This window comes from Lonchura striata, chromosome 29 (genome assembly GCF_050655825.1).
Source record: "Lonchura striata isolate lonStrDom1 chromosome 29, ASM5065582v1, whole genome shotgun sequence".
Lineage (NCBI taxonomy): Eukaryota > Metazoa > Chordata > Aves > Passeriformes > Estrildidae > Lonchura > Lonchura striata.
The window spans coordinates 6,614,350-6,636,522 of record NC_140731.1 but is presented as its reverse complement, the minus strand read 5'-3'; the positions used below and the strand labels follow the sequence as shown (position 1 = coordinate 6,636,522).

The 22,173-nt window shown below is 58.8% G+C and overlaps 2 protein-coding genes across 2 annotated transcripts; both read right to left on the bottom strand.

The window, feature by feature from the left end:
- Positions 1–635: 635 nt before the first annotated feature.
- Positions 636–6,270, bottom strand: LOC146765033 (maestro heat-like repeat-containing protein family member 7). The gene is made up of 16 exons (XM_085563026.1): positions 6,160–6,270; positions 5,752–5,892; positions 5,367–5,431; positions 5,119–5,268; positions 4,788–4,936; positions 4,318–4,465; positions 3,885–4,072; positions 3,658–3,795; positions 2,924–3,038; positions 2,627–2,764; positions 2,253–2,429; positions 1,964–2,119; positions 1,710–1,811; positions 1,396–1,498; positions 1,239–1,295; positions 636–950 (listed from the first exon to the last, which is right to left on the bottom strand). The coding sequence occupies exons 2-16, from the start codon at positions 5,888–5,890 to the stop codon at positions 751–753; spliced, it is 2,025 nt and encodes a 674-aa protein (XP_085419152.1). The 5' UTR covers positions 5,891–5,892; positions 6,160–6,270; the 3' UTR covers positions 636–750.
- Positions 6,271–15,284: 9,014 nt separating this feature from the next.
- On the bottom strand, positions 15,285–20,924 carry LOC146765032 (maestro heat-like repeat-containing protein family member 7). The gene is made up of 16 exons (XM_085563027.1): positions 20,814–20,924; positions 20,406–20,546; positions 20,016–20,080; positions 19,768–19,917; positions 19,437–19,585; positions 18,967–19,114; positions 18,534–18,721; positions 18,307–18,444; positions 17,573–17,687; positions 17,276–17,413; positions 16,902–17,078; positions 16,613–16,768; positions 16,359–16,460; positions 16,045–16,147; positions 15,888–15,944; positions 15,285–15,599 (listed from the first exon to the last, which is right to left on the bottom strand). Exons 2-16 carry the CDS (start codon positions 20,542–20,544, stop codon positions 15,400–15,402), a joined length of 2,025 nt encoding a protein of 674 aa, XP_085419153.1. The 5' UTR covers positions 20,545–20,546; positions 20,814–20,924; the 3' UTR covers positions 15,285–15,399.
- Positions 20,925–22,173: the final 1,249 nt, after the last annotated feature.

Genomic DNA, 22,173 nt, shown 5'->3' with positions numbered 1-22,173 from the left:
TCTATTGGATTTTGGGGAGTTTGGGGGGATTTTTTAGGAAGATTTTAGTTGGGTTTTGGGTGTTTTGGGGGGGATTTTTATGGGATTTTGATGATATTTTTGTGAGGACTTTTGGTGATATTTTTGTGAGGGTGAGTGGTGCCTTTGGTTCCAACCAACTTTCCTCCCCGAGCCAACGTTACCCACTCCCTCACACGTCCCCCCCGTGCCTTCCCACTGCCTTGTCCTGTCTGGGCTTCCACAGCCCCTCATCCCTTCGTGGCCCCGTCCCCTCAGGGTCTCCCCCAGCCTGGCCAACCTGATCCATCAAGAGGCACCTGGGAGCCCTCAGCATTCCAGGCAGCAACACACGGGCAGGAGGACACGGATGGCGCTTCCTGCCTGGGACAGGGCTTGTGGCCATCTCCAGGCACCGCTCTCACAGAGATCCCCACAGCTCCAGCCCCTGCCCATCTGCTCTGTGGGCAGCACAAAGGCTTCAGCAGAACCACCAAAGGCCAAGGGGCTTCTGGCCATTTTCCCTGCAACCCTGCATGCCTGGGCAGCTTGCTGAGCCCAGGAACCCTTTTCTCCCTCTTCCCCTAGGCCCTGCAGAGCCTGGGCAGCAAAAGAAAGATCCTGGGAGTCTGTCTATTACAACACATCCTATATTTCTATGCTAAAGAAAAACAAAAAGAAGAAAAGAACAATCCTAAAGAAACGAAACATTCCTGCTGGCTCGAGTGGCCCCAGCAGACAGAGCCTCTGGGATCAGCTCTCTGCAGAGCTGCAGCAGCGCAGCCAGCCGAGCCCCGACAGACGAGGCCGTCTCCTCCATGCCCTGCAGAGCCGATCATGCAGGCTGTGGAAGCGGGAATATCGAGCTCTCTCTATTCCCTGGAGGACAGACAACGTTTGAACTGCCAGGCTCGCAACGGCGACACTGATGTCATTGGCCGTGTCTTCTAGGGCTGAAAGAGAGAGGAACAGCGCCATGGTCAGTTCCCGCATCTGAGGGGACCGGAGGAGATCCCTGTGCCAGGGCCATCCCAGCCGGCTCTGGCTATGGCCAGCAGGGAGCAGGGACCAGCTGGATCAGCCCAAAGCTGCTAGCCACGAATCCCCCAGGTGCCCTGAAAGCTCTGTGTGCTCTGTCCACGCCGCCCCTGGTCTGCACAGGGAGCAGAGCCCTCCACAGCCGGGGCAGGGCTCGCAGCTCCCCCGCCAGCCCTCGCGTGCAGCCCGCTGCCCTCACTCACCCTCACAGATGAGATGGAGCTCTTCCTTCCTCCCCCTCAGGTACCGCCCGGCCGTCCCTGGGAACACAGAGCCTGTCAGGCCCAGCGGCACAGCTCCCTGCCAGCGGCGCCGCCGGCCCTGTGCCCACACGCCCTCCTGGCCCGGCTCGTGGCTCACCCATGAACCTGACGGCCGCCTCTCGCAGGGGCTCCTGTGGGCTCTGCAGGTAGGGCAGGGCCCGGCGCAGGTGCTCGGCCACGCTGCTGCTGTCCTCTGCCAGCTGGAGAGAGCGACAGGAGGGAAGGGTTGGCCCCGCAGCCCCCCGGGCCGGGGCTCCATGGGCACCCGGCTCGGGCCGCAGGAGCCTGGAGCAGAGCCCGCGCGGCCTCGGGCTGCAGCAGCGGGCAGGGGCACAGCTGCCAGCCCGCACACCGAGCACCGCGCTCAGGGGCTGCTCCAGGCTGGGGCTGCGGCTTCCCAGCCCTCCTTACCAGGATCTCAATGAACCTCCACAGTTTCTCCTTCTTTACAGGTTTTTCAAGAACTCTCCTGTTCAGGAATTTGGCCACACAAAGCAGGGTTTCCCAAGAAGCCTGGAGAGCAGTAGAGACACGGAAATGGCCCCGCAGCCCAGGATCAGCATCCCTGTGCCAGGGCCAGGAGGAGGATGCAGCCTGCCAGGCGCCAGGGCAGGAGGCAGCCAAGCCCCCTCCCAGGGCGACAGCAGCAGCCCGTGAGTCCTCACCTCTGCCACACTCTGATTCTCATCATGGCAGTGGAAGAAGAGTGGGAGCAGGCTGTGACACACTTGTGTCATCAGGAGCTTTTTCTCTTCTTCCACTACAGTAGACAGCAAGGCTCGAAATACAAACATGGAGATCCACTGCACATGCCAGTCATCCTGTGTAACAGGAAGGAAACAAGACCTTGGCATCAGCTGATTCTGGCCCACCTTGGCGCAGGCCTGCATCTCCACAGGGCACCAAGTGTCTGGGCAGCAGCCAGTGGCCGTGGCTGAGGGCACAGAGCCTTACGTGTTCAAAGAGTGGCAGGAGCACCTTAGCCAGCTGCAGGGCGATGGGGCTGGGTATTGGGGTGTCATTATCCAAGAAGAAATCACTAAGTAGAACAATGCTCATCCTGACCACATCACTATCATTTTCCTGCAGGAGCTCCCCGAGGCTTTCGGTCAGGCTCCGCATTCTTTTGGCCTGTGCGGAACAAAAGTGTGTGAAAGGCCACCCTGCTGCCACAGGGCCCAGAGGCCAAAGGCCTGTCCCGCAGCCCTCGGGCAGCTGAAGTGGGAGGCAGGAGAGCTGGGAGCAGCTGACCCAGTGCCTGAAGACCAGCAACTGTGTTCCCCAGCACCACGCTGCCTGCACGGCTTCAGCTGCTGCCCCCTCCTTACCATCGAGGGATTATCCCTGACCAAGAGGAGGGCTCTCAGAACCTGGCGGCGCATCTCCGTGTGCTCACTCAGCAAGTGCCTCGACAAGAGATCCATGATGCTGTCACTGCATGCACTCAAGTCCAGGCAATGCAGGACCTGAAAGGCACAGGGCAGTGACAGGGGACCCGGCCGGCAGGAGCCCAGAACCGCACAGGGCGGGGACCAGGCAGCAGCGCAGGGCGTGGGCACCATCCCAGGCAGCTGCGGCTACGAGAGGGCAGAGAGCTGGGAGGCAGCGCCGGCCTTCAGACTCACCTCCACAAGGAATGCCAGGGCAGGGAAGTGCCAGTATGGCATCTCTTTGCGGAGCAACTGAAGGAGATAGTCTAAGATGCTTTTACACTCATCGATGGATTCTTTGCCCATCTCCCTGGAAGGCAGAAAATGGCACTAAGATGTGGCAGCAGCTCTCTGGCCTCAGAGAGAAACAAACAACTTTCCCAGGCATCGCCTGAGAAAGTCTGAGAAGATCAGAGGAAAGAATGAAAAAACATTCTTATCTTAACATGCTGCACCTGGCATTGTGAACATTCGGAATATGTTACAGAGATTTGTCTACCAAAATGTGCTTTCTTAAGTAACTAATGGTATAGTGTTTAGACTAGAAAACACATTAAATCAACCTATATCATAACTATCTATAAGAACAATGGGTTTCTTAATAATAATTATTATTGATCGGACCTCTGAAATACATGGAGTCAGTGATAATTACTGGCCGGAGGCCCGCTCCTACGACACTAAGACCCTGAGTCGGGGGGGGAAGCCCCTCCCAGGACAGACTGATGCAGTTCTTGTCTTTACCCCCCACCCTGCAGGGGGACCTGGGCCCTTTGAGATGTGGCTGCTGCTGGGCACCCTCCTCTCCCAGCCTTTCCCAGTCTGCTTGGCTGTCCCTCGTCCCTCTGGCCCATGGCCATGGGGACTGAGTGGGATATCCCAGCCACAGAGCACAAATGCCGGGAGCAATGGGGAGAAGGGGGTCTCACCTGGCCAGCAGACCCACGGCATAAATGTGGGTGTCAGCACAGAGCAGCGTGTCCCAGCCACGCTTGCGCTCCATTGACAACACCACATCCTCATAGTCCATTTGGCACAGCAGGGACTTCAGGGTCCTCACTGCAAACCTGAGTGCAGAGCAAAGCCCGGGTCACACTGGGAGCACTGGCTCCTGCCCTGGCCATGTGGCAGGGACAGAAGGATTGGGATAGAGCACCTGTTGGGGCTGCTGGCAAGGCCATGTTCTTCCTGGCATCCCTTCCAGAAGGTATCCACCTCCTCTGGCATCTCTTTGGTGCTGAAGAACACTTGGAAGAGCAGATGCACAAATAACTGCGGGAAATGCTCATCCACTATATCTGGGACACAGCGCTCCTGAAGGATCTTCCATATCACCACAGTTGCCTGCAAAGGACGAAGCCCCCCGAGGCAGCGTTCAGTGGCAAGGTGTCCGTGTGACAGGGCCCAAGCGTGGCAGGGAGAGGCCCAGAGAGACACAGGGGGAGCAGCGGGCCTGGTGGCCCTGCAGCTGTCCCTAGGCCAGCTTTCAGGCCAGTGCCTGAGGCAGGGAGATGCAGTGGGGAAAGGAGGATGGAGAGCTGCTGGACAGGTGGCCTTGGGGCCAGCAAAGTCCACTGGCAGAAACTCACAGCCAGGGCAAAGACAGTCATTCTGTTCCCATCGCAGGTGCTCATGCTGTGCTCTGGCCAGCTCCCCAGCACATCCAGGAGTATCTGCTGTGCCAGCTCTGCAGTCCAGGGTGTGCACATGATGGTCTTCCACATGGCCATGGCAGCTCTGCGGGGTTAGAGCTCTGTCTCAGGGCATCTCAGACACAGCACCGTGGTCTGGGCATCTCTAGAGGCCCGGGTTGACTGCCGGCTCTGCCTTTGCCCACTGCCCCTCTCCAGCAGCAGCCAGGCAGCCCAGCCCTGTGGGGACAGGCCCCTGTGGGACAACGAGGGAGCATGGCAGCAGGCTTGGGGCTGACATGCCAGGGCCTGGAAAGGGAGCAGCCAGAGGGCCCTGGGACTCTCTGTTGGTCAGAAACCTGGCCCAGGCTGTACAGGGCGATGGGTTGGGGTGAGCCCTGAGCCCTCTGGGCAGATGGGCCCCATACCTGTCACAGGATGGGGCCACACGCAGGAGTGTCATTACTGCCTCATTTGGCTGCGCTTCTGTGAGATACAGCAGGGCGTTGTCCAGCCTGTGCTCAGCAGAATCATTGGCCATGAGCCACTGGTGGATGTATCTCACCATGCCGGGCACCTGGAGAAGGCACAGGGAGACTTGGAAAGCTGCCAGAGGGATCAGCGTTCCCAGGGTCCCGAGAGAAGTGCTTCCCTTCCCGCCACACTGCGATGGCCTCAAAGGCTCACAGGGGCCAGCACTAGTGGCTTGGGAAGCTATGTGACTCATGGGGCAATTGAAGCCTGGCCACATCTGCTTACTTGCTCTGCTCTGGGAACACCACTCTGCACAAGCAAATCCAGCAGGGCGGCACTGGTCTCATGTCCGAGGAGCTCTGAGTATGCTCTGAGCCCAGGGCTCATGACACTGGTCTCTTCCTGCCGAATTCTCTTGATGAATTTGCAAACGAGCTGTAGGAGAAGAGCAAGAAGCCATGGCATGCTGCAGGTGTGCTGCTGGGCTGAGCAGTGACAGCAGGCCCAGCCCAGGTGGGGATGGCTGCAGGTACCTGTGCTGTTCTGTGGAAGCGGCCATGGGCGGGTTCCTGCTCTTGTCTCTGGTCCAGGGCTGCATCTGGGAAAGAGCGAGCGCAGCCCGAGCTGAGGGGCTGCCGGAGAGGCCGGAGAACACAGCCCAGCCCTGCGCTGCCCAGGCAGGGACAGCCCCGTGACGGCCCAGGGCATGGAGCACGGCTGTGGGGTGTCTGCCCGGCCCCTATTCCATCCTGACCATGGGCATGGCCCCAGGGGATGGCATGGCATGGCATGGCATGGCATGGCATGGCATGGCATGGCATGGCATGGTATGGCATGGCATGGCATGGCATGGCATGGCATGGCATGGGGCCAAGCTGGCTGCAGGCACCAGCCCTGCGGCCCAGCTCTGCCACTCACCCTTCTGCCGTGGCTGGAACTGCTCCAGCTCTTCAGGCTGCTGTGCTGGGGCAGTTCCAGGGCCTTCTTTCTCCTCCTTCCCCCAGGCCAGCTTGGGCACGCTCGCAGGTCTGTGCTCTACGACACTGCCTGGATTCATGGCTGCTTGCAGAAGGTGAAAAGGAAAAGGTCCAAGTCAGCAAGTGCTGCAGTCGTGCCTTGAGGGCACCTGCAAGTGTGAAGACTTGGCAAGGCTACAGGACAGCAAGTCCTGCACTCTGCTCTTGGGGCTCCAGCCACAAGGACAGGAGACTCCTGTCAAGGACAGTGAAAAGCAAATGCCACAGTCTGCCCTCGAGGGCAGCTGCAGAAGATTTGCCTTGGGAAGGCCAGGGGTCACCAAGTGCTCTGCTCTGGCCACGAGCTCACCTGCAGGAGTAATACCTTGGGAAAGCTCTGGGTCAGCAAGGAACGAGTGGCTGTGCGAGGGCTCCTCACAGCACCGCTCTCTCGCGTCCTCTCTCGTCGTGTGCACCGAGCACTGTGGAGTGTAACTGTAACTTGTAACTGCCAACACCTCTGCCAGAGCGTGTCACCAAGGGCCCTTGGAATCCCTGTCCCGTTCCATTCCATGGTGACCATGCTGCACGGTGTCACCAAGGGCCCTTGGAATCCCTGTCCCGTTCCATTCCACGGTGACCATGCTGCACCCTGTCACCAAGGGCCCTTGCACGCACTGCCACCTGCCCTGGGGCCACCCCGTGCCCACCCAAAGTGGCCCAGGTTGGAAGGAATCCCTGGCCCCAAGTGTCTGAGACAGCCCGACGGGATCTTTAGGAATGACTCAGACCATCAGCCAACGCTGCCCTGCTCTGCAGGCTCAGGGCAGCAGAAGGAGCCCCCACGGGCTCTGCAGGAGCTGGCAGAGGCTGCCCAGCAGGGAGGCCATGGGGCACAGAGCCCCAAGGCTGCCCAGGGCCCCACGGCACAGGGGCCGTTCCCAGCCCCAATGCTCCTGGCCTGGCCTGGGCTGCACAGGGGCTGTGGCACCATGGCTGGGCCAGCACAGGGCCACAAAGGGGCCCCGCAGCCGCTGCCGGGGCTGGCAGCAAGTCCGGGCACAGACAAGGAATTGCTGAGCATGGCCTGCGCTGGCCAGGGCTGACTGTGCCAAAGGCAGAGCTCAGCTGCTCTTGATGCCTGCAGGAAAAGTCAAGAGGCCAAAGAGCCTCCATGGCTGTGCTGGGGACAGAGGCTGGAGGAGGGAAATGCAGGGAAGCTGTGGCATGGGGAGGACATGCAATTCCAGCAGACACCTCAGCCTGCAAGGTGCTCTGCTCTACCTCAGCTCCTCTCTTAGATATGCCAATCCCAGCTCAGCACCTCAGGGTACTGGGGCCCAACAAGTAGAACATGCCTGTTCATGGAAAGGGGAGCAGGTTTCAATATCTCTCTGTTCCATAACATACAAGCAAATCTTTATTATCTGGCTCACTGGAGAACTTTGAAGAAATGGTAATGTTTTCCCACCCAGAACAGCAATTTCCTGGCTCTACTGCTTTCTTCTACTGATGGCAGGAGAAGAAATACTCATCTTCCCCTCTACCTCTGCCACCAACATTCAGTATAATATTTCATGACGCGCTTCCTTTGGGTGTTTCCAGGACTCCTGGTTAAATGGCCCTATCTAAGGACATCTCTTCATTTAGAGCAGCTGCATGTATGTCCTTCCCATTGCTCCCAGATTTCCTCCTGCAGCTGTTCTCTGGTCATTCCAATGCATCTCCTTTAAATGGCTTCATGCTTTGAGCTTTTGGGAGTTTCCCAATTTTTCAGAAGTTTAAATAACTCCTTACTCAGCATCTTATTGTAAGTTTTACCTATCACCTCTTCTTATGCCTTTGTCTAAAATCCTGCCTTTATGGCAATGCCTTGTAGATGGTGGACATGTCAGATGCTGCTGGGATGTCACAAGGAGCAGAGGGAAGGGTTTTGCTTGATTCAATTTATCATATTCACATTTTTTGATGTTGGCCATGAAGAGAAAGTTTTCAGTACCCTCCTACCCCTGCCTCTGTGCGAACTGGCCAAGGAGAGACCGGGCGGGGGCGGCAAAAGTCTGCAGGCGGTGCCAAGGAGTCTGATGGGGCAGGGCGGGGCGCTCCCAACCATGGCTGGGCGGGGGCCGCGACAGACAGGGGCAGGGGCAGGGGCAGGGGCAGGGGCAGGGGCAGGGGCAGGGGCAGGGGCAGGGGCAGGGGCAGGGGCAGGGCAGGGCAGGGGCAGGGCAGGGGCAGGGGCAGGGGCAGGGGCAGGGCAGGGCAGGGGCGGGGAGAGAGGGGATGCGAGAGTGTGCGGCCGTGCGAGCGGGAGCGGCGGGGGCGGTGGGGAGCGGTGGTGTCTGAGGAGCCGGGCGTGTGTCCCTGTGTCTGTCTCTCTCTCTGTGTCAACGAGGCCCGAGGGCGGGCGGCTTCGTGCCGGCCCCGGGCGCCTCGGCACCGAGCCCCCGCGGCCCCCCAGGCTCCTTCCGAGGACCGAAGACCTCTGCGGGCCGTGAAGGAACCGGCCCCAAAGCGGCCGCCCGCTTGCCGGCGGTGCTGCCGGCGGCGGGGCGGGCCGGGCCGAGTCGCACCGGGGCCGGCGGCTGCGAGCTGATTTCCGCCGCACGGACGGGCTTCTCTTCCCCGCTGGCCCCGCTGACATTCTCTTCTGCGGGGCAGGGCTGTGTCGGCTCCCGGACGGGGGGCGGGGGGCACTGGGGACGCCGTTTCCACAGTTCTGCACCTCAGGAGACCCGAGCACAGGGCACGGGCTGCCCGTCGGCTCGCCTGCGAGTGCTCTGCATAATAAAGGAAACTGAACAAAATCTGCCAAGAAAATTTCTTTTTCGGCTAAGTTTCTCATACCAGGCAAATAGAAGAGCCATTCTTTCAAGAAAGGAGAAAATGGGGGGGAATAAAACCCTAAAGACAAACTGAATAAAACCCCAAACCAAAAAAATCTCAAAACAAAACACAAAACCCAAAGGAAAAAAACCCAAAAAATCCAAAACAAAACCAGAAAACCCAAAACAAAAGCCCTGCACCTCACCTGCCCTCCAAAAAACCACCCCAAAAAACGAAATACAACCCAGAAAAATACAAAAATATGTGTTGGTCTTGAAAGTGGGCGGTTTATGGGCTGGGATGGGGCTGCTAGAGCTGTCCGGCTCTGGGCTGTAAGGAGGCTGTGAGCTTCCCCTGGCTCCAGGGCCACCGGTGCTGGGTCGGCACCCTTGCGGCAAGCGTTGTCAGGGGGCAGCAGGTCTACTCTTGCTCCAGGCAAGCCTGGGGCAATCAGGTCTACCCGTCTCCGGAGCCATCAGGTCTACCAGGATCTGGGGACTCCCGGCTCTTGGCGGTGCCCGTGCCACGGGCAGTGACGGGTGACATCAGGTCATCCCCAACTCCGCGCCGGCCCAGGGTTATCAGGTCTACCCAGCTCCAGGGTCACCTGCTTCGTGGCAGGACCTTCATGGCCAGGGTCAACAGGTCTACCCCGATGCTGAGTGACCGTAAGGTGTTGTGGCCAGGACAACAGGTCTACCCTGGCTCCGGGGCTGCTGGGTTCATTGCAGTGCCCTGGATGTGAGCGGTGGCGGGGGACAAAAGGTCTACCCTGGCTCCGGGCCGGCCCGGGGCCATCAGGACTACCCCTCTCCACGGCCGCCGTGCTCGTGGTTGCGCTCAAGCTGCGGGTGGGATTGACAGCTAGCAGAACAGAATGGTTGGAAAAAGATCTGCCACCACCAGACACCAGACCACACCCAACAGGGTCACCCACCTCCTCTTGTCTATGGACGGTAATTAGGGGACCTGAAGACTTAAAACTAATTTTAAAAAACTTGCTAGAAGCTGATATACAGTAAGGTAGTAATAACCATTTCTGAGTTAAAGTACCACGGTAAAAGTTTAAACACTTTGTAATTCTTTAATAAGTGTCCTTTAGCCAAGCAGGTCAACTGAAGAAAGTTTTAGTTAGAATATTATTAAGTCTCACTTAGTTGCTAGGAATTAAGAGAATTACCCAAAGAAGCTAACCCTCAAAAGCCAGAGACTGTAAGTTGATGCGGGCTTAAGCCCGATCAAAGAAATAGTGGAGGGATTTATTATGAAGAAAACAGCCTTGCTGAGACATTTCGGTTTGGGCTAAGTACTGACATTGAAATATTAATTAGCGAATTGCTCCTGGGAATCACCTACACCCCCACCCACACTACCATTCTAGGACTGGGATGCAAAATAGAGAGACCAGTGGAATCACGGGAGGGGGTTTTGGGGATGAAAACACCCCTAAGTGGAAGGCTGGGCACAGTGGAGGGGGCTGGATGGGTGAGCTGCTTGGGGAAAAGGGAACCACATCCCTGGTCTGTGTCTGACCTGTCACCATAGCCTGCAGGGGACCAGACTGGACTGGGCTGTGGGAAGCAGGAACAAAGGAACAACTCTTCCTGGTGTTCCCAGGAGGGAAGGACAGGGGACAGCTGCTGCTGCACTTTGGCAGCAGGCTCTGCACATGCCCTCACCCTTCGGCTACCAGGACTTCAGACACAGACTGCACACCTCTTCACCTCCGGCTACCAGTGTGCCACGGAGACTCCAGGGACAGACTCTGCAGCCTTCTCGCCCTTTGGCTACTGGGAAAAAGCTACAACAGCGGGGGTGAGCTCTGTATTGAGCTCCCTTGCTCTGCTGATCTTTTGAATAAAGAGCTGAACATTAATAAAGGCACGAGCCCTGTTTACTACATGAAGGCCCCCAAAATTCCACTAAAAAGCCCCAAAATCCCCTAAAAATCGCTGCTGTTGTGCCCCCGTCCCCCGAATCCCCCATACCCCATTCAGGGTGGGCCTGGGACTGCCTGGGACCCCCAGATCTCCATAGGACCCCCTCCAGGAACCCCAAATCTTCCCCAGAGCCCCCCGCCAAAGTTGGCCCAGGACCCCCTGAGAGCCCCCAGACCCCAATTGCACCCAGCCCAGGATGCCCCCTGAGACCCTTCCCAAGACCCTTCCAGGACCCTCCAGACCCCGCCCCAAACCCAACTCTGGACCCCCCAGCCTCTCCCCAGATCCCTCCAGGACCTCTCCCAAAAACCCCCAACCCCCCCCAGACCCTCTCTGGGACCCTTCCAGATCCCCCAAAGCCCCTCCCCAAAACCTCCAAAACCTCCTAGGACGCCACCAGGACCCCCCAAACCGCTCCCCCAACTCCGCCCAGACCCTCCCAAGACCCCCCCTCCAGGCCCCTCTCAGGACCCATCCCCACCCCCCAGGTCCCCCCACAATGCTCCAAGACCCCTCCCCAGACTCTCCCTGACACCTCCAGGACCCCTCAGGATCCCCCACCCAAGAGCCCTCCAGGACGCCCAGACTGCCCCGAGGACTCCTCCATGAGCCATCCAGGACCCCCCAGAGCCCTCCCTAAACTCCCCCCGGATCCCTCCCCAAAGGCCCCCGATCCCCCCAGGACCCCTCCCCAGCCCCCCCAGCCCCTCCCAGCCCCCGGCCCCTGTGCGGAGCCCCCTCCCCAGCGTTGCGGCCCCCGCGGCTCCCGCGGCTCCCGCCTCTCCCAGCGCCTCCCCCGCTCTGGCAGCGCCGCCCGCAGGGCCCGCCCGAGCCCGGGGGGCGGGGCCGCCGGGGGAGGGGCGCCGCTCCCGGCTCCCTCTGATTGGCTGCAGCCGCGCGCTGATTGGTTGGTTCGGCACGGGGCGCGCCGCTATTGGCTGGAGGAGCCCGCGCGCGCGGGGCAGGCGGGAAATTGTCAGGGGAGCGCGGCTGAGGAGGGGCTGAGGTGGGGCCGGGGAAACTGAACGGGGGGTTTGGGGCGGCTCGGGGAGAAATTGGGGATTTCTGGGGAACTGACAGGAAATAGGCGTGTGTCTGCTGGGTTTGGGGGAATGAGGGGGCTTTAGGGAGCTTTGGGGGGAGCTTGAGAGCTTCTGGAGCGTTCTCCGTTGGGTTTAGGGGGATCTGAGGGTAATTGCGGGGGTCCGAGGGGACTTTGGCGGAGTTGTGAGAGGAACTGGGGGGATCTGGGGGTTCTGAGGTGGCTCTGGGGTCAATTTTGGGGTAAAGTGGGGGGATCTGAGGGTAATTTGGGGGCTTTAGGTGGGTCTGGGGTGGATTTGGGGCTCTGGGGACACCTAAAGGGGTGCCAGGGGGTGAAGGGGTCGCAGCCCCCCAGACGCCCCCTGAAGCCCCCCTGTCCCCACAGAGGGGTCCCGGCCCTGGCGGTGCAGGACCCCCGGCCCCAGCCCAGCATCTCCATCAACCACCTGAACCGGGACACCAAGGAGGACGGGGATGGCTGGGGGGTCCTGGGGGCTCTGAGAGTGTCCGTGCCTGTCCCCAGGGGCTCAGGCTGTCCCCTGGGTGTCCCCGAGCTGGAGAAGTCCCTCTGCGCCGTTTCCTCGCCGTTTGGGCAGATTTTGGACATTTTGGTGCGGCGCAGTCTCGGCCTGCGGGGCCAGGCCTTCCTCACCTTCAGGGAGATGAGCAGCGCCACCAACGCCCTGCGCTCCCTGCAGGGCTTCCCCTCCTGCGGCCAACCCGTGGGGAGACAGCGACTGGGGGAGTTCTGGCACTGGGGAAAGAACTGCAATGCTGGGGAAAAACCGCCAAACTCTGGCCTCAGATACCCCCAAAGTCCAACTTGGAATCCCACCAAACTCATTCACCCTGAGCACCCCAAAGCTTCCCTTTCTATGACAAGCCCATGGTAAGACAGAAATGCTGGGTGAAATCCTGGAATTCTCATGGAAAAAACCCAAAATCCTGAGGAAAAAAAACAAACCCAACCAGGATTCCCCCCCAAATCCCATCAAGAATCCCTGAAATTGAGTTGGAAACACCCCTAAATCCAACCAGGAACCCCCCAAAGCTTCCCCTTCTATGACGAGTCCATGGTGAGACCCAAATCCTTGGGAAAATCCTGACATTTTGGGAAAAAATCCTGAAATTCTGGGAGAAATCCTGAATTCCTGGGGGAAAAACTCAAAATGCAGCCTCAAATATCGCCAAAATCAAACCAGGAACCGCCCCAAAGCTTCCCCTTCTACCAAATGCCCATGGTAAGAGACAAATCAGAGTAGAAGTCCTGGGATTTTGGGAACAATCCTGAAATTCTGGGAAAAACTCCAAAATCCTTGGGAAAAAACCCAAATCCAGCCTCAGTATCCCTAAAATCCACCATAACGCCCCCCCCCCACCCGCCAAAGCTTCCCCTTCCGGGACAAACCAGTGGTAATAGCAGAATCTTCAGGCAAATACCCAAATTTTGGGAAAAATCCTGTAATTCTGGGACAAAAGCACAAAATTCAATTGGGAACCCACCCAAAATCCGTCCAGGAGCCCCCAAGAATTCACCCTGAATCTCCTAAACCTTCCCCTTCTACCCCACAGTGAGACCCAAATTCAGGGAAAAATCCACAGATTCTTGAAAAAACAGGAAATCTTGGGAAAAAGCCTGAAATCTGGGGAAGAAACGGAAATCTCACCAGAAATCCACCCCCCAATCCCCTGGGAATGACCCCAAATCCCTGCTGGAACCTCCCCAATTCCTCTGAATTACCCCAAAATCCTGCTGAAATTCCCTGAATTCCTTCTAGGACTTGCCAAAATCCCTCAAAAACGTCCCTGATTGCTTCTGGAACTGCCCCAGATCCATTCTGGAGCATCCCCAAATCCCTCAGAACTTCTGAAAATCCCTTGGAAGACCCCAAAATCCCTCTTGAAACTCTCCCAGATCCCCTCAGAATTCCCCCAGATCCCTCAGAAAGCCCCAGATCCCCTCTGGAGCCTCTTCCAGATCCCCCCAAAATCCTCGGGAACAACCCCAAACCCCCCGAGCCGTCCCCAGCTCCCCCCGGAGTGATCCCAAATCCCCCCGGAGCCAGCCCAGGTCCCCTCTGGAAGCTCCCCGAGTCCCTCGGGAAGCCGCAGATCCCCGGGAGCCGCCGGGCAGCGCCGGGAAAGCCCAAAGCCCCGCGGCAGTGCCGCATCCCGGCCGGAGCTGCCCCGGGAGCCCCGCGGGGCCGGGGCCGGGGCCGGGATGCGCCGTCCCAGCGGATCCAGCGCGCCCGGCCGGGCTCGGCCAGCGCGGCCCAGGGCAGGGAGCGCTGGTGGGGCGGGAGCGGGAGCGGAGCGCGAACGGGACCAGCGCAGAGCCAAGGGGGGAGAGGCCCCGGCCCCACAGAGAGCGGGGCCGGAGCGCGGGGCCGGCCGGGGATGGCTCGGCGATTGTTCCGGGCGATTCGGGCACTCGCAGCGATCTCTGCGGGATTCTTGGGCTGCTCCTGGGAGGTTTGGCTGGCATTTTGAGGGAAGTTTTCGTGGGGATTTTTGGGTGGATTTCCTCGCACTTCGGGTGGGATGTGATAGGACTTGGGGGCATTTTTTGGGGAATTTGAGAGGGGTTTGGTGGGATTTCGGCGCGGATTTTTTGAGTGTATTTGGTGTGGATTTTGCGGGGGTTTAGGGAAATTTTGGTCGGATATTTTGGGTGATTTGGTGGGATTTTTTGTGTGGATTTTGTGTGATTGGGGGATTTTTGGCTGCATTTTTGTACAAATTTTTCTCTGTGGATTCTGTGGGATTTTCATGGGGATTTAGTGGGACTTTTTGTGGGATTTTTGTGTGGCATTTAAGGGGATTTTGGGGGCGATTTTTATGGGGATTTTGAGGGATTTCTGTGAGCCTTGGGGTGATTTTTTGTGGATTTTTTTGGGTGAGTTTTGTGGGCTTTTGGGTGGAATTTTTGTGGAGATTTACCTGGGATTTTGTGTGGTTTTTCTGGCATTTTCAAGGAATCTACAGTGGAATTTTTGTGGGAATTTTATGGTATTTTTGGTGGGATTTTTTGTGAGGATTTTGAGTCGATTTCTATTGGATTTTGGGGAGTTTGGGGGGATTTTTTAGGAAGATTTTAGTTGGGTTTTGGGTGTTTTGGGGGGGATTTTTATGGGATTTTGATGATATTTTTGTGAGGACTTTTGGTGATATTTTTGTGAGGGTGAGTGGTGCCTTTGGTTCCAACCAACTTTCCTCCCCGAGCCAACGTTACCCACTCCCTCACACGTCCCCCCCGTGCCTTCCCACTGCCTTGTCCTGTCTGGGCTTCCACAGCCCCTCATCCCTTCGTGGCCCCGTCCCCTCAGGGTCTCCCCCAGCCTGGCCAACCTGATCCATCAAGAGGCACCTGGGAGCCCTCAGCATTCCAGGCAGCAACACACGGGCAGGAGGACACGGATGGCGCTTCCTGCCTGGGACAGGGCTTGTGGCCATCTCCAGGCACCGCTCTCACAGAGATCCCCACAGCTCCAGCCCCTGCCCATCTGCTCTGTGGGCAGCACAAAGGCTTCAGCAGAACCACCAAAGGCCAAGGGGCTTCTGGCCATTTTCCCTGCAACCCTGCATGCCTGGGCAGCTTGCTGAGCCCAGGAACCCTTTTCTCCCTCTTCCCCTAGGCCCTGCAGAGCCTGGGCAGCAAAAGAAAGATCCTGGGAGTCTGTCTATTACAACACATCCTATATTTCTATGCTAAAGAAAAACAAAAAGAAGAAAAGAACAATCCTAAAGAAACGAAACATTCCTGCTGGCTCGAGTGGCCCCAGCAGACAGAGCCTCTGGGATCAGCTCTCTGCAGAGCTGCAGCAGCGCAGCCAGCCGAGCCCCGACAGACGAGGCCGTCTCCTCCATGCCCTGCAGAGCCGATCATGCAGGCTGTGGAAGCGGGAATATCGAGCTCTCTCTATTCCCTGGAGGACAGACAACGTTTGAACTGCCAGGCTCGCAACGGCGACACTGATGTCATTGGCCGTGTCTTCTAGGGCTGAAAGAGAGAGGAACAGCGCCATGGTCAGTTCCCGCATCTGAGGGGACCCGAGGAGATCCCTGTGCCAGGGCCATCCCAGCCGGCTCTGGCTATGGCCAGCAGGGAGCAGGGACCAGCTGGATCAGCCCAAAGCTGCTAGCCACGAATCCCCCAGGTGCCCTGAAAGCTCTGTGTGCTCTGTCCACGCCGCCCCTGGTCTGCACAGGGAGCAGAGCCCTCCACAGCCGGGGCAGGGCTCGCAGCTCCCCCGCCAGCCCTCGCGTGCAGCCCGCTGCCCTCACTCACCCTCACAGATGAGATGGAGCTCTTCCTTCCTCCCCCTCAGGTACCGCCCGGCCGTCCCTGGGAACACAGAGCCTGTCAGGCCCAGCGGCACAGCTCCCTGCCAGCGGCGCCGCCGGCCCTGTGCCCACACGCCCTCCTGGCCCGGCTCGTGGCTCACCCATGAACCTGACGGCCGCCTCTCGCAGGGGCTCCTGTGGGCTCTGCAGGTAGGGCAGGGCCCGGCGCAGGTGCTCGGCCACGCTGCTGCTGTCCTCTGCCAGCTGGAGAGAGCGACAGGAGGGAAGGGTTGGCCCCGCAGCCCCCCGGGCCGGGGCTCCATGGGCACCCGGCTCGGGCCGCAGGAGCCTGGAGCAGAGCCCGCGCGGCCTCGGGCTGCAGCAGCGGGCAGGGGCACAGCTGCCAGCCCGCACACCGAGCACCGCGCTCAGGGGCTGCTCCAGGCTGGGGCTGCGGCTTCCCAGCCCTCCTTACCAGGATCTCAATGAACCTCCACAGTTTCTCCTTCTTTACAGGTTTTTCAAGAACTCTCCTGTTCAGGAATTTGGCCACACAAAGCAGGGTTTCCCAAGAAGCCTGGAGAGCAGTAGAGACACGGAAATGGCCCCGCAGCCCAGGATCAGCATCCCTGTGCCAGGGCCAGGAGGAGGATGCAGCCTGCCAGGCGCCAGGGCAGGAGGCAGCCAAGCCCCCTCCCAGGGCGACAGCAGCAGCCCGTGAGTCCTCACCTCTGCCACACTCTGATTCTCATCATGGCAGTGGAAGAAGAGTGGGAGCAGGCTGTGACACACTTGTGTCATCAGGAGCTTTTTCTCTTCTTCCACTACAGTAGACAGCAAGGCTCGAAATACAAACATGGAGATCCACTGCACATGCCAGTCATCCTGTGTAACAGGAAGGAAACAAGACCTTGGCATCAGCTGATTCTGGCCCACCTTGGCGCAGGCCTGCATCTCCACAGGGCACCAAGTGTCTGGGCAGCAGCCAGTGGCCGTGGCTGAGGGCACAGAGCCTTACGTGTTCAAAGAGTGGCAGGAGCACCTTAGCCAGCTGCAGGGCGATGGGGCTGGGTATTGGGGTGTCATTATCCAAGAAGAAATCACTAAGTAGAACAATGCTCATCCTGACCACATCACTATCATTTTCCTGCAGGAGCTCCCCGAGGCTTTCGGTCAGGCTCCGCATTCTTTTGGCCTGTGCGGAACAAAAGTGTGTGAAAGGCCACCCTGCTGCCACAGGGCCCAGAGGCCAAAGGCCTGTCCCGCAGCCCTCGGGCAGCTGAAGTGGGAGGCAGGAGAGCTGGGAGCAGCTGACCCAGTGCCTGAAGACCAGCAACTGTGTTCCCCAGCACCACGCTGCCTGCACGGCTTCAGCTGCTGCCCCCTCCTTACCATCGAGGGATTATCCCTGACCAAGAGGAGGGCTCTCAGAACCTGGCGGCGCATCTCCGTGTGCTCACTCAGCAAGTGCCTCGACAAGAGATCCATGATGCTGTCACTGCATGCACTCAAGTCCAGGCAATGCAGGACCTGAAAGGCACAGGGCAGTGACAGGGGACCCGGCCGGCAGGAGCCCAGAACCGCACAGGGCGGGGACCAGGCAGCAGCGCAGGGCGTGGGCACCATCCCAGGCAGCTGCGGCTACGAGAGGGCAGAGAGCTGGGAGGCAGCGCCGGCCTTCAGACTCACCTCCACAAGGAATGCCAGGGCAGGGAAGTGCCAGTATGGCATCTCTTTGCGGAGCAACTGAAGGAGATAGTCTAAGATGCTTTTACACTCATCGATGGATTCTTTGCCCATCTCCCTGGAAGGCAGAAAATGGCACTAAGATGTGGCAGCAGCTCTCTGGCCTCAGAGAGAAACAAACAACTTTCCCAGGCATCGCCTGAGAAAGTCTGAGAAGATCAGAGGAAAGAATGAAAAAACATTCTTATCTTAACATGCTGCACCTGGCATTGTGAACATTCGGAATATGTTACAGAGATTTGTCTACCAAAATGTGCTTTCTTAAGTAACTAATGGTATAGTGTTTAGACTAGAAAACACATTAAATCAACCTATATCATAACTATCTATAAGAACAATGGGTTTCTTAATAATAATTATTATTGATCGGACCTCTGAAATACATGGAGTCAGTGATAATTACTGGCCGGAGGCCCGCTCCTACGACACTAAGACCCTGAGTCGGGGGGGGAAGCCCCTCCCAGGACAGACTGATGCAGTTCTTGTCTTTACCCCCCACCCTGCAGGGGGACCTGGGCCCTTTGAGATGTGGCTGCTGCTGGGCACCCTCCTCTCCCAGCCTTTCCCAGTCTGCTTGGCTGTCCCTCGTCCCTCTGGCCCATGGCCATGGGGACTGAGTGGGATATCCCAGCCACAGAGCACAAATGCCGGGAGCAATGGGGAGAAGGGGGTCTCACCTGGCCAGCAGACCCACGGCATAAATGTGGGTGTCAGCACAGAGCAGCGTGTCCCAGCCACGCTTGCGCTCCATTGACAACACCACATCCTCATAGTCCATTTGGCACAGCAGGGACTTCAGGGTCCTCACTGCAAACCTGAGTGCAGAGCAAAGCCCGGGTCACACTGGGAGCACTGGCTCCTGCCCTGGCCATGTGGCAGGGACAGAAGGATTGGGATAGAGCACCTGTTGGGGCTGCTGGCAAGGCCATGTTCTTCCTGGCATCCCTTCCAGAAGGTATCCACCTCCTCTGGCATCTCTTTGGTGCTGAAGAACACTTGGAAGAGCAGATGCACAAATAACTGCGGGAAATGCTCATCCACTATATCTGGGACACAGCGCTCCTGAAGGATCTTCCATATCACCACAGTTGCCTGCAAAGGACGAAGCCCCCCGAGGCAGCGTTCAGTGGCAAGGTGTCCGTGTGACAGGGCCCGAGCGTGGCAGGGAGAGGCCCAGAGAGACACAGGGGGAGCAGCGGGCCTGGTGGCCCTGCAGCTGTCCCTAGGCCAGCTTTCAGGCCAGTGCCTGAGGCAGGGAGATGCAGTGGGGAAAGGAGGATGGAGAGCTGCTGGACAGGTGGCCTTGGGGCCAGCAAAGTCCACTGGCAGAAACTCACAGCCAGGGCAAAGACAGTCATTCTGTTCCCATCGCAGGTGCTCATGCTGTGCTCTGGCCAGCTCCCCAGCACATCCAGGAGTATCTGCTGTGCCAGCTCTGCAGTCCAGGGTGTGCACATGATGGTCTTCCACATGGCCATGGCAGCTCTGCGGGGTTAGAGCTCTGTCTCAGGGCATCTCAGACACAGCACCGTGGTCTGGGCATCTCTAGAGGCCCGGGTTGACTGCCGGCTCTGCCTTTGCCCACTGCCCCTCTCCAGCAGCAGCCAGGCAGCCCAGCCCTGTGGGGACAGGCCCCTGTGGGACAACGAGGGAGCATGGCAGCAGGCTTGGGGCTGACATGCCAGGGCCTGGAAAGGGAGCAGCCAGAGGGCCCTGGGACTCTCTGTTGGTCAGAAACCTGGCCCAGGCTGTACAGGGCGATGGGTTGGGGTGAGCCCTGAGCCCTCTGGGCAGATGGGCCCCATACCTGTCACAGGATGGGGCCACACGCAGGAGTGTCATTACTGCCTCATTTGGCTGCGCTTCTGTGAGATACAGCAGGGCGTTGTCCAGCCTGTGCTCAGCAGAATCATTGGCCATGAGCCACTGGTGGATGTATCTCACCATGCCGGGCACCTGGAGAAGGCACAGGGAGACTTGGAAAGCTGCCAGAGGGATCAGCGTTCCCAGGGTCCCGAGAGAAGTGCTTCCCTTCCCGCCACACTGCGATGGCCTCAAAGGCTCACAGGGGCCAGCACTAGTGGCTTGGGAAGCTATGTGACTCATGGGGCAATTGAAGCCTGGCCACATCTGCTTACTTGCTCTGCTCTGGGAACACCACTCTGCACAAGCAAATCCAGCAGGGCGGCACTGGTCTCATGTCCGAGGAGCTCTGAGTATGCTCTGAGCCCAGGGCTCATGACACTGGTCTCTTCCTGCCGAATTCTCTTGATGAATTTGCAAACGAGCTGTAGGAGAAGAGCAAGAAGCCATGGCATGCTGCAGGTGTGCTGCTGGGCTGAGCAGTGACAGCAGGCCCAGCCCAGGTGGGGATGGCTGCAGGTACCTGTGCTGTTCTGTGGAAGCGGCCATGGGCGGGTTCCTGCTCTTGTCTCTGGTCCAGGGCTGCATCTGGGAAAGAGCGAGCGCAGCCCGAGCTGAGGGGCTGCCGGAGAGGCCGGAGAACACAGCCCAGCCCTGCGCTGCCCAGGCAGGGACAGCCCCGTGACGGCCCAGGGCATGGAGCACGGCTGTGGGGTGTCTGCCCGGCCCCTATTCCATCCTGACCATGGGCATGGCCCCAGGGGATGGCATGGCATGGCATGGCATGGCATGGCATGGCATGGCATGGCATGGCATGGTATGGCATGGCATGGCATGGCATGGCATGGCATGGCATGGCATGGGGCCAAGCTGGCTGCAGGCACCAGCCCTGCGGCCCAGCTCTGCCACTCACCCTTCTGCCGTGGCTGGAACTGCTCCAGCTCTTCAGGCTGCTGTGCTGGGGCAGTTCCAGGGCCTTCTTTCTCCTCCTTCCCCCAGGCCAGCTTGGGCACGCTCGCAGGTCTGTGCTCTACGACACTGCCTGGATTCATGGCTGCTTGCAGAAGGTGAAAAGGAAAAGGTCCAAGTCAGCAAGTGCTGCAGTCGTGCCTTGAGGGCACCTGCAAGTGTGAAGACTTGGCAAGGCTACAGGACAGCAAGTCCTGCACTCTGCTCTTGGGGCTCCAGCCACAAGGACAGGAGACTCCTGTCAAGGACAGTGAAAAGCAAATGCCACAGTCTGCCCTCGAGGGCAGCTGCAGAAGATTTGCCTTGGGAAGGCCAGGGGTCACCAAGTGCTCTGCTCTGGCCACGAGCTCACCTGCAGGAGTAATACCTTGGGAAAGCTCTGGGTCAGCAAGGAACGAGTGGCTGTGCGAGGGCTCCTCACAGCACCGCTCTCTCGCGTCCTCTCTCGTCGTGTGCACCGAGCACTGTGGAGTGTAACTGTAACTTGTAACTGCCAACACCTCTGCCAGAGCGTGTCACCAAGGGCCCTTGGAATCCCTGTCCCGTTCCATTCCATGGTGACCATGCTGCACGGTGTCACCAAGGGCCCTTGGAATCCCTGTCCCGTTCCATTCCACGGTGACCATGCTGCACCCTGTCACCAAGGGCCCTTGCACGCACTGCCACCTGCCCTGGGGCCACCCCGTGCCCACCCAAAGTGGCCCAGGTTGGAAGGAATCCCTGGCCCCAAGTGTCTGAGACAGCCCGACGGGATCTTTAGGAATGACTCAGACCATCAGCCAACGCTGCCCTGCTCTGCAGGCTCAGGGCAGCAGAAGGAGCCCCCACGGGCTCTGCAGGAGCTGGCAGAGGCTGCCCAGCAGGGAGGCCATGGGGCACAGAGCCCCAAGGCTGCCCAGGGCCCCACGGCACAGGGGCCGTTCCCAGCCCCAATGCTCCTGGCCTGGCCTGGGCTGCACAGGGGCTGTGGCACCATGGCTGGGCCAGCACAGGGCCACAAAGGGGCCCCGCAGCCGCTGCCGGGGCTGGCAGCAAGTCCGGGCACAGACAAGGAATTGCTGAGCATGGCCTGCGCTGGCCAGGGCTGACTGTGCCAAAGGCAGAGCTCAGCTGCTCTTGATGCCTGCAGGAAAAGTCAAGAGGCCAAAGAGCCTCCATGGCTGTGCTGGGGACAGAGGCTGGAGGAGGGAAATGCAGGGAAGCTGTGGCATGGGGAGGACATGCAATTCCAGCAGACACCTCAGCCTGCAAGGTGCTCTGCTCTACCTCAGCTCCTCTCTTAGATATGCCAATCCCAGCTCAGCACCTCAGGGTACTGGGGCCCAACAAGTAGAACATGCCTGTTCATGGAAAGGGGAGCAGGTTTCAATATCTCTCTGTTCCATAACATACAAGCAAATCTTTATTATCTGCCTCACTGGAGAACTTTGAAGAAATGGTAATGTTTTCCCACCCAGAACAGCAATTTCCTGGCTCTACTGCTTTCTTCTACTGATGGCAGGAGAAGAAATACTCATCTTCCCCTCTACCTCTGCCACCAACATTCAGTATAATATTTCATGACGCGCTTCCTTTGGGTGTTTCCAGGACTCCTGGTTAAATGGCCCTATCTAAGGACATCTCTTCATTTAGAGCAGCTGCATGTATGTCCTTCCCATTGCTCCCAGATTTCCTCCTGCAGCTGTTCTCTGGTCATTCCAATGCATCTCCTT